The following is a 10634-nucleotide window of genomic DNA, read 5'->3' as shown; positions in this document are numbered from 1 at the left end:
ACCCTCAGCTCTGAACCTCCCTCGCCTGCCCAAACCCACCCCTTTTGTTTTTTTCTAGTGCAAAGGATAAATCGACAACTTAACGCTGGAGCTTTGGTGGGGGGGCAGGGGGGGCTCTGGAGAGGAGAAGGCTGATGGAAACTCCTGACTCATCGATGGCCATGAGCGGATAAGGGGCGAAACACGGCGCGACAGGGAGTGGGGGTCTGCAGCGCGGCAAGCTTAGAACGACAAGCTTTTACTCATTGTACAGGTTGTACAGGACAGAGCTGCTGCTCTCTGGGCAGCCCCTGTTCCCACACGACTGACCCGTGGGGCTCTGCAGTTCGGCTGGGCTCCAGGAACAAGCGCCATTCCCACGCTCCGGGTGTTTGCGCCTCACAGCCGGTCCATCCTGAACGTGTCCTCTGTGGCGGGGTCGGTGATGACCATGTCGGGGTCGTTCAGCATGTGCAGTCCATCCAAGGTTAAAGGGTCAATTTTGAGTTCATCCAGAGGGAACTGGGAATCCGTGTCAAAGCTGACGTCTCCCACTCCCGCCAAAGAGCTGGTCAGTTCTTTTGATAAGCTGGGGGGAGACTCTCCTGTCACTGCAGGGAAGAGGAAGAGAAAGGTGTCGGCGGGACTCAGCAAATAGGTGTTTGCCAGGCAGATGAGTCATGAAACAGCTTGGAAAAAATCTGGAATAATTCACTGAACCAAGGCTGAAGTCCAGATGAGAAACATCTCCCCTCTTTTCCAGCCGGGTGAATGACAGGCTTATCAGAGCACCTCAGACCCACCATAACAGCCCAACTCATGGTAAAATTCATGTGTGTATGTTTGGGGGCCACTTGAATCTCTTTCCTCTCCCTTAGATTTAGGAGGAACAACCTTTATTTACATGATTCAGATCAGCAAGAGTCCTTGGCTGAAGTATGGACCAACCTACAGCTCTCTCAGTGGCCTGTGCAGAAATCACTTCCAAACGTCCAACCGCGACCAGATCCGCCACCATATGTGACACTAAAAACTCCTGAGCTGGCAAGTTCAAACAGAGCAGCAGAGGAAGAAGTTGGGCTGTCAAAGCCTCTGCCTCACTGAGGTGGAGGATCCAGTAAATTCAGCAGCCAAGGGAAGTCTGTAGGACAATTCTCCCTGTCACTGCAGCTCTCCCTGTTTGCTGGGATTAACCAACTGCCGTTGGAATCCACGGCACCCAGGAAACACTCCACACCAGTAACACCAACCTATACTCAAGGTGGAACAAAACCTTCAAAGGCAGCAAGACCCTTTTCCACTCCTGGCTCACAGGGACCCACCTCACAGCGAAGGGAAACGCCGGCACCGGGGTGGTTTTACACGTGGGTGCAGATGGGGGGGTTGGTTCTTACCTGTCAGAATGATGTTGGGGATGTTTCCATGGCTGGAGTAGTTCAGCTGCTGTGAGTCCTGCAAGCTGCCATGACTGCCTGTGAGTCCCATCATGGCGGCCTGGGAGTAGTTCAGGGTGGAACAGGGGCTGTACAGGCTGTTGGAACTAATGGCGTTTTCTATCATGTTAAACTGTTCAAGCTGAAGACCAAGGCACAAAGGAGTTATTACTTCTGACCATCAGGAAATAAAACAGCAAAACAACTTACAAAGCACAAGTATGGGAAGTAACGTTGAAAAGAGACAGGCAAACAAATTCATCTTTAGGTTTCATTGATCAAAATATCATCTAGTTTCACTTGACTTTGCAGAATAGTTTACTGCCAAATTCAGAGTGCAGGGGAGTGAGGAGAGGGTGGATGCAAAAATAAAACTGTTGCTTTTGATATCGTAAGAACAAAAGAAAAGGTAGCTTTAAAAGAAAGGAAAAACCCCATCATTCATGCTGCTAACTCAGGTATCTGCCCATCAAGCACGGCCTCTCAGAAGCCACCTCGTTTCTTCCTGCTCCCAGAGCATATTTCACAGTTGAATGCACTGGGTCAGTCCAACAGCCCAAGGCACAGGTCTGCCTGCTGGGATTTGGGACCAGGCACGAGCTCTGTGCCAAATTCAGGAGCAGATATTGTTACCACCTACAAGTGAATCTTTCCCAAATGCGACTACGGCCAGAAATGTGGGGGTTTTAACTCTATTCTTGTTATTTTTAATCCAATTAATTTGGCAGAACACCTTTAAAAACATCTGCTACAATGGCTAAGAGGGACAGAGGGGAAGGAAGAGTGGGGGGAAAAAAAATAACCAAACCAAACCAACAAAAGCCCAGGAGAAAAGGAGAAAGGAGTATTGCAAATTAAAAATAACAGAAGTAAAACTGTATGGACAAAGTGTGATCTTACATAAAATAATCAGAAGTTGATCTATATTTATTTTAAGCTGAAAGTGGCCGAAACATAGCTGAAAATCTGAGATGAATTTGCTCACCTGATGGGATAGGGCATTAGCCTGCCTAGCTGTCATCTGCTGATCATAATAGGAGTCACCAAATACACTCCCCAGAATGGAAGAATGCTGAAAACAAAACAGAGTCTTTATGGTGCAAGGATCTGACATCCAGACGTACCCACGGTGTGCAGCGACTCGAGCCTCCCGGCCAGTTCTCCTCCGGGCTAACGAGCTGTGCCCCTCATTAACAGCCACCACTAACTGAGAAAACATTCAGGACTTCCCTCCAACACACAAATCCTCCCGTGTTACGCTGCCTTTGGGTAGGCACAAGAAGACAGTCGAGCAAACCAAACACACCTCCTCACGGAGGACATACAACATATAGAACTTCTGATTTATGAAAGTAGACAAGTGTGCTGGGGAACACAAGAACAAAAATCACTCCGTGACTTCAGCTGGTTTAGGAACTTTTTTGGGGGTTGGGTGACAGACAAACCTCCCCTCCCCGGAGGTGACCTGGATGTTCAAACACAAAAGGAGACCTCCCAGCACAGCCAGCGTCACCGAGACCACAACGTGCCACAAGAAAAGGGGCAGTTTAAAGTAATTTCTCTTTAGCTGCAGATCAGAAAAGTTAAGGCAGAAGCTTGGGGAAGTGTGTTATCAGCAGTTCGAAGGTAAGAATCTCAGGAGGGATTCCTCAGCCTTGCTAATTTTACTGTCCCCTCCAGCATGACAAGCGTTCATCAGTTTTCTCCATCAATTATTCTAAAGTTGGCCAAGAATTTAAGGTCAATGTTTTAACACTCCTTGGTAATGCCCCAAAGAACTGACAGATTTAAAAGAAACCAGAGTGATCACTTCTTAGCTAAAACTGTCACAAATTCTGATACTCCAGCTGAAAAAAAACACATCTAGGGCCAAAGAGCATCTACAAAAATGGTGCCTGTAAGAGCCTGTTTGCACAGAGAGTTTGTATCGATGTTGGAAAAAAAATCCAACCCCTCACATAGCATTTTCCTGTTGGTTTATCTACACGTTAGCAGAAAGCTACAAATTTTCTCCTTTCCAATGCAAGCAGTGTATGAAATTAGGGAAAAGCCCAGGAAATAGCAGAATTACACCAGGCACTGCACTTCAGAGTGCTGAACACAGCCAAGGATGACGGTACCCAGAAAATCCCCAGCAGTGTCCACAACAGAACAGAAAAGTTTTGGCCAATGTCCCATTTTAAACATTCTCCCTCCTACACCAGCAGTGTATCTCAGCACAGCTTGTTTGCAGGTTGCATGCAAGGGAAAGAAGGAATTCTTGCATGAAAAATAAACTAAACTGCCCACAACCCCCATGAGGGGGAACTATCAGGAAAGAAGCATCAACATATTCTTCTCAAAGTAAACAAAAACCTCCCCACGTTCAGCTGGACTCCTCAGCTATGACATATTATGGACATTTTTTGATAGATGTGGCACAGTGGGAAGGATTCACAGCCCGAGGATGAGACCCCACGGGGGAAGGTGGCTGAAAGTTCAGCTCATGCCACATGACTCCGTGCTGAGCAGATCCAAGGAGCACTCCCAGCATCACCATGAAGCACTTTTCCCTGGCTGCATGTGAGGGAGAGATCTGGATGTGCTTGGAGAAGAGAGAAATTTGCTGGAGAACAGAGCTGCTGGATAACGTCTGACTGCTGGGAGCACAGGGCTGCCTTCAAGTAGGATACTGGCAGAGCAGACAACTGCCTCCAAATCCTTGTCAGAAAAGATCATACAGGAGCTTCCCAGGCAGGAATGGTTTCACTGAAAGAAGCCAGCACATCTTCAAGACTGATTAAGTAGAGCCTGAGCCAAGAGCAGGATTTTACAGACAAAAAAGATTTTGATTCACTTTCCTGTGCATTTATGATCTGTCACAGCAGTGACCACAGGACAACGATGACATCTTTGCAGCTTAACACCCTACTCGATGCTCTCTTCAGAAGCAAGTAAAAATAGAGACTGGTTATAATTGGAACCAGGCTTCTACTTCCTCACCTGGAGCTCAAACCTACGGTGCTGCTCTGTCCCTCACACGAGGCAGGGCTACGAGGGACTTACCAAACATCCCAAGCAAGAGCCACGTTACACCCATTAAGAGAAAAAGCAAAGTACTACCCAAATAAAAAAAAACCTCACGCTTTTCTTTACACCATCAGTGTCTTACTCACTTTGATCAACTACTCCAGCTCCACGTTATTCAACGTGTTACTTTCTGCCTTAAAAAAGAAGAGTCAGAGCACGGTGCCAACTCAAGCGAGCAGATGAGGACCAGCCAAGCTTGACTCCATCACAGGAAAATCATTCCCATCCTAAGTGGCAGACAGGGCTTCAGAGCTCTGTGATCTTTTATAACAATTTCTGATTAAAAACCTGCACTTTGGGATGTCACATACACGACGTGAATCTAGAAACACAATTACTCTGCAAGAGCTCCAAAGAGAATCGAATATTTTGTTTTCCCTTTACCTTCTGACGTTTCATTTTTACAGGAACTTTACAGAAATAGGGCAAACCCTAAAATCTTTGCATTCCACTAAGCGCTGTTCCCATCCTAAAAATTTTAGGCAACATGAAAAATAACAAACAGGAGACCAAAAATCTATTTGTGCAAGTCTAGGTTAGTAACTCCTAACAGAACGTACAAGCCCCTATTTATTCCTCAGCTCTGAACGATACTGGTTATTACATCTGTGAGCACTGGAAACCCCAAAGGAAATCAGCTGGAAATGTCATTACTTCAACACTTCAGAGCCCCAGGATAATTTATTGACAACTCTGTGAAAAACATCTTGCTAACACCATCTCCTCCCGAAACACTGGGTGAGGTCTGTTTTGTCAACAGTACATCTTCTTGGGTTAATGATGTGGTGACTGCAAGGGGGAAAAAAAAAAATATCCAAACCACAAACCCCTGGCTTAAATTATTAATCTAAAAATACAAACCATATTATCCAGTATACAGCCATTCTACTGAAAAAAGCAGATTTCTGTCTAATTGGAACAGTGTGCCAGGTGTTAGAGGAGAGAAGCACAGTAGTAACCAAACGAGGAGCTGTCAATGAAAGCCATGCAAACACGGAGCTGGGAGCTACAGCAGAGCTTTTCAGTTGGTGTTTGGACAGGAAGACCTTCATACAACACACACACACACACACATTAAAACACAGAGAGCAGAGAGATTTGGAGATGTGGAAAAGATGAATAACAACTTTCTGGTGAATGAACCATATGTGATCAAAATCCAACCACAGATTTCTGGTTTCAGAGCGTGTCACCCATCCTATCGATACACTGCAGAGTGATTGAACCTAAAATTACTCAGAGAAACAGGAGCAAGAGCAGGCAGCCACCCAGTCACACCTACTTTGCTCTGCTCTTGTCAGCCAGTGCCAGACTGTTCCACAACAGGCACACTCTGCTGTCAGAACCAAGCTGCCTTTGCTCCTGGCACATCACAGCCTAATGCATCCTGCTATTCAGGAGCTGTCCCCATAAACACAACCAACCCAAATTTTAATTCCAAACTGCTTTTTCTTCCCCTGTTGCTTCTCTCCACTATTTGCAGCCTCAAGAGGTCCACACCACTACCAGGGTTTGGCTCTTTGATGGAGGCAGGAAAGCTGTCTCGTTAATTCAGCAAACATAAAGAGTTGTGTGGGTATTTTTAAGAGGCCAATACTACAGTGAGCAGTATTAAAAATCCCTCTTCCTTTCACAGAGAGGTAGAGTGTCCCACGTGAAAACAGCAAAACCTAAGTGAGAGTTTAGAGGGTGAAACAGGCCCAGCAGGAAAAATGATACTCAAGTGTGGCTGGCTGCACTCCAGTGCTGGGGACAGACCAGTGGCAACAAGTCTATGGACAAAACCACGAAAGAGTTATTGAGAAGTCAACAGGGAAAGAAAATCAATGCAAAAATCAAAATCAGATCAAATCAAAATCAAATGAGACCGGGGCCCAAGGATTTGCAGCAAGCCTGGCAACAGCTCTGCTCTACAGGCCAGCTGAGAGGAGTCAGTCTGCTGGTTTTCTCAGAGCCACACATAGAACACAGCAGAACTGGCAGAAGCAGGCAGAAGAGAGGGAAGTTAAGAAGCAATTAAGCAAGGGTTAAGAAAATCCAGACAGTCCTGACACTCGGTTCTATTTCTGAGCTTACCAGTGACCTGTCTCTGGCTAATGGCAAGGAGAGACGAAGCTTCTGCTTTGGAACCATGAAGGGGCAGCACTTATTTAGATAGGATCCTCCTTACAGCCTTCAACATTAAATGATGAGACAGAAAATGGCTTTTCAGACTCTGCTGTGATGCTTTGGAAGAATTTCCTTGTTTCTACAGGTGAAGGGCAGCCACATGGAGCTCTCTGAGCAGCAGCAGGTTATTTCTGTACTGAAAACACACTCACTCCCTTACATTAGGGGCACCCCCAAAGACTCTGCCTTGGTTTTAAGTGTGCTGCTGCTGGCAGATTTATTCCCCTTTGTAGGACTGCATGTGCCCCAAGCTACAGCTTGCATCCAGGACACGTGGATGTGAGAGGAAGAAAAACCAGCCAGCATGCAAGGAAGCGTGTTCACCAACCCAGGACTTGCAAGCCACGAGGTAAAATTGCTGATTTTATTTTTAAGAGCCTTTTCTCCAGTGTTTTGTTTCAAAGTCTATGTTCCTATGTTAAAAAAAGGTCCTGATGTAAATGCATTTGGGTTATTTAATGCCACAGGAGTTGCCCTGCTGCAGGAGGCATTTATGTTTCCCTCTCTCTCCTCTGCCCTCCTAGCTTTATCCATCAGCCCCTGCATGATTGAAAGGACTCTGCCTGGAGTTTCTGTCCACCCCAAAGAAATAACTAAGTTTTAATAGCATTCAAATAGGAGCTTGGACCAATAAAAAGGCAATTCACCAGCTATTGAAAAACTCTGGAGCTGAATGAAACTGCAAACGAGATGAGACATCAGTAATGCATGAGGCACATACAGTTACAGTGAGACAACTATGGGTCAGTAATGGAGAGACTCAACTAAAAACACACATGAGAAGCAAGGCCTGTGGAAGCACAGAGTCCCTTACTTGAGGGGAGCTGCCAGGAGAGAAGCCTTGATTGGAGACAGGAGAGGTGGGAGACTGGTTGGCTGGGGATCCAGCATTACTGCGGTACTGCTGGAGTGAAGCCTACAGAACAACACAGAATTAAAGACCATGGCATTGATGGAAGGTTGGAAAAGTATCAACTTCTGGTGTGTACAGCTGGAGGAAGCTGGGAGAAACCATCCTCTTCAGCAGCTCTTGGCTGTGTACGGAGACACTGTGAACAATGTCACAAAAAGGAGAGTTAAGGTGTCGGGGTGGCACGGTGTGGTCTGACTGACAGCTGAGAGCAGGGCAGTGCTGCTCTCCCACCAAAACTGTGCAAAATGTTTTCTCCCTCTTCTCAGCTATGCTCAATCTAACAAAATCTGGTCAGCCAACAACTTAGGGAAAAGTTTTGAAAGCTTGGAATAACTCAAAAATAACGTCATTTATCCCTCGCTTCAGCTGCCACAGCCACCTATTAACCTGTGCTGAAACTGCTCTGGAGATACTCCTGGTGTTACTCTGCCCAGAGCTGAGCAGCCTGGGAGTATAAACCACACAGACTGGAATCCTTCACAGAGGAGGACTTTCAGGTTTGTGTTAGTTATATTTACGTTGTTCTTGAGAACACGTTTTCAAAGATTTACCTTTTTTTTTGGTCATGAAGAACCCTGGGTTTGAACAAATTAATCAACTGAATGGCATTTAAATAGAATGTTGCAGTAATTAACATAAATAGTAAAGTACAGCTCTTCACACTGTACTTCCTTTAAAAATTAACAGATGATTGAGGAAAACCTGCAATCCAGTAGTTCTAAGAGGAGTGATTTAATCAGGCAGCTCCGCAGTGTGGGAGAACAATGTGCTCCCAAGGCTTTCTGACACCAAATTCTCTAAATCTGAGAAAATAAAATACATCTTAACCCCTTCTTTGCTCTGCATGGCTACTTTTGCACTTCAAGCAGCCATCCAAAACTGCAGCAAAATGAATTTCAATACTGCTTTTCAAAAACTGCATGAAAGTTGTCAGGGACACTGTAACACAGCAAAGGGCTTTTTTGGTAAACTAGCTTTAAATTGAGGCTTTTTTTAGGTATGATTTCATCTGCTTTAAAAGATAAGCACAGCACCCTAAAAGTTAAGGTCATAAGGAAGTTTAGGATGAGGAAAGCAACACAGAAAGCAAAGAATGAAAGTCAGAATCATCTGCAGCTACGTGAGTATTAAGAATCAAAACACAAGGACACGTTTTGAGTGGGTCGGTGTCCTCTCCACTGCTGGGTTTGTCCTTCCCTCTTCCCCTTCCAACCCTGCAAGGGAAGCTGCAGCTCCTCTGAAGAAACACTTACCAGCACAAACTGTTAAAACATTTCATCCGCAGATGAAATCCTCAGTCAAGTGTGAGATCAATTGAATGATTTCTTCTCCTTTCTAAACCAATTACTGTCACTACAACACTGCCAGGAGGACACAACAGGTCCAACAACCCAGAGCCTACAGAGCAGGTCAGTTAGCAGTGAACAGGCTGTGAGATTCCTCCCCAAGCAGCCTGTAATCCTGGCCTGACTCTGCACTTTGGATTGTCATATGCAGAGAAACACAACATTTCACAGCAGATCCTGGTAACACAAGCCAAAAAAGGGAATCTGTCCATAAATCATCAGTATATGTAACCCCATTTTTTTCTGGGCATCTAAAGGTGGCCACAAAGACCATATTTGAAGATAATAATGTATGCTCTAAAATTCTTTAGCAATGTAAGGGTTTTTAAATACAGACAGTACAGAAAATACCTGTTTCTTGGCAACTTTTGGAAAATACTTGCTAGCAGTTTTCCTTATCAGAGTTGCAGCCTACAGCATGCTGTGTAACACACAATGTGTTGGGGGTGTGTAACATTTAGCAGCCTGATAATGCATCAGTGCAAGGGCAATGGCAAGGTATGAAATAAATGTTGATCTATTTAAGCTGGTCTGATAAACATGGAGTGGTCAGGGACAGCATTTTATGAAAATACGGCCACCCTAAGCACACATTAAAACTAAATATTCCTCTATAAAAATGTGGAATCAACAAAAATCATTCAGTCTACTTCAGACTGTGTAAAAGTGCACTCAGGGGCTGGGGCGTGGCCAGAGAAGGGCAGTGAAGCTGCTGGGGAAGGGTCTAGAGCCCAAGTGTGGGCAGGAGCAGCTGAGCCTGGAGCAAAGGAGGCTCAGGGGAGATCTTCTGGCTCTGCACAGCTCCTGACAGGAGCCTGGAGCCAGGGTGGGGTCGGGCTCTGCTCCCAAGGGACAAGGAACTGGACAAGAGGAAACAGCCTCAAGTTGCCCCAGGGGAGGTTGAGGTTGTCCCTGAGGAACAATTTCTTGCCCTGGAGGGTTGCACAGGGCTGTGCCAGGCTGCCCAGCGCAGTGGTGGAGTCCCCACCCCTGGAGGGGTTTCCAAGCCGTGGAGATGTAGGGTGAGGGACACGGGGCAGTGGGGACCTGGCAGTGCTGGGGGACGGTTGGAGTCAATGAGCTTAAAAGTCTCTTCAACCTGAACGACTCTAGGATCCTACAGGGGCTGCCCAGCCTGCCCTGACTCCCTGCTGCTGCCCAGCAGGCTCTCCCAGTGGGAGCTGTGCCCAGGCTTACCGAGTTGATGTCTATCCCCATGGAGGGCTGGGTCTGGCTGCCCGGGGGCGACTGCGGGATGGAGGACGGTACCGTGACGGAGAGCGGGGGCAGCTGCGCTCCGCGCTGTAAACCAGAGCTCTGCATTAAAGGAGTGTTCTGAGGCAGGGTACTGGCCACCTGGGTCTGCTGCTGTTGCTGGGAAGTTGTCTGGGTAAAAAACGGGTAGGGGGGAAGCTGCTGCTCCAGAGACAACGCGTCCATAGCCACGGCCTTAAAAAGAAGAACCAAAAATGACCCACGCTGGCAGGGAGTTCCCCTTCGGATTCAAGCACAGTAAGTTTCAGACCAAGAGAACTGTCTTAAGTCAATCTCACCTTGCAGTTAAAAATGTTACCTAAAGGCTGAGAAACAGCCAGTAACATGTTTCAAAAGAGAATGTCACCTCCAGTGTATAACAAACACCTAACTCTAAGAGCCAAGTTGAATGTCCAGGTCAGAAGCTGACAACCTAATCCCCCGCAGAGTGACACTTAGGAAATCCATTTA

General features: G+C 46.4%; 1 protein-coding gene across 1 annotated transcript; it reads right to left on the bottom strand.

Annotated features, from left to right (window-relative positions):
• Nucleotides 1–92: 92 nt before the first annotated feature.
• On the bottom strand, nt 93–10358 carry LOC103769562 (CREB-regulated transcription coactivator 1-like; the record flags this gene model as incomplete). The annotated part of the gene is made up of 5 exons (XM_008936772.1): nt 93–590; nt 1374–1554; nt 2398–2484; nt 7465–7566; nt 10107–10358. Coding segments are annotated over 5 exons (834 nt in total), but the record flags the coding sequence as incomplete, so codon positions are not given.
• Between the last annotated feature and the right edge of the window lie 276 nt (nt 10359–10634).

The sequence above is a fragment of the Merops nubicus genome, unplaced genomic scaffold, assembly GCF_000691845.1.
Source record: "Merops nubicus isolate BGI_N331 unplaced genomic scaffold, ASM69184v1 scaffold41993, whole genome shotgun sequence".
Lineage (NCBI taxonomy): Eukaryota > Metazoa > Chordata > Aves > Coraciiformes > Meropidae > Merops > Merops nubicus.
The sequence above is the reverse complement of the archived record's forward strand: the minus strand, read 5'-3'. Positions and strand labels throughout refer to the sequence as shown.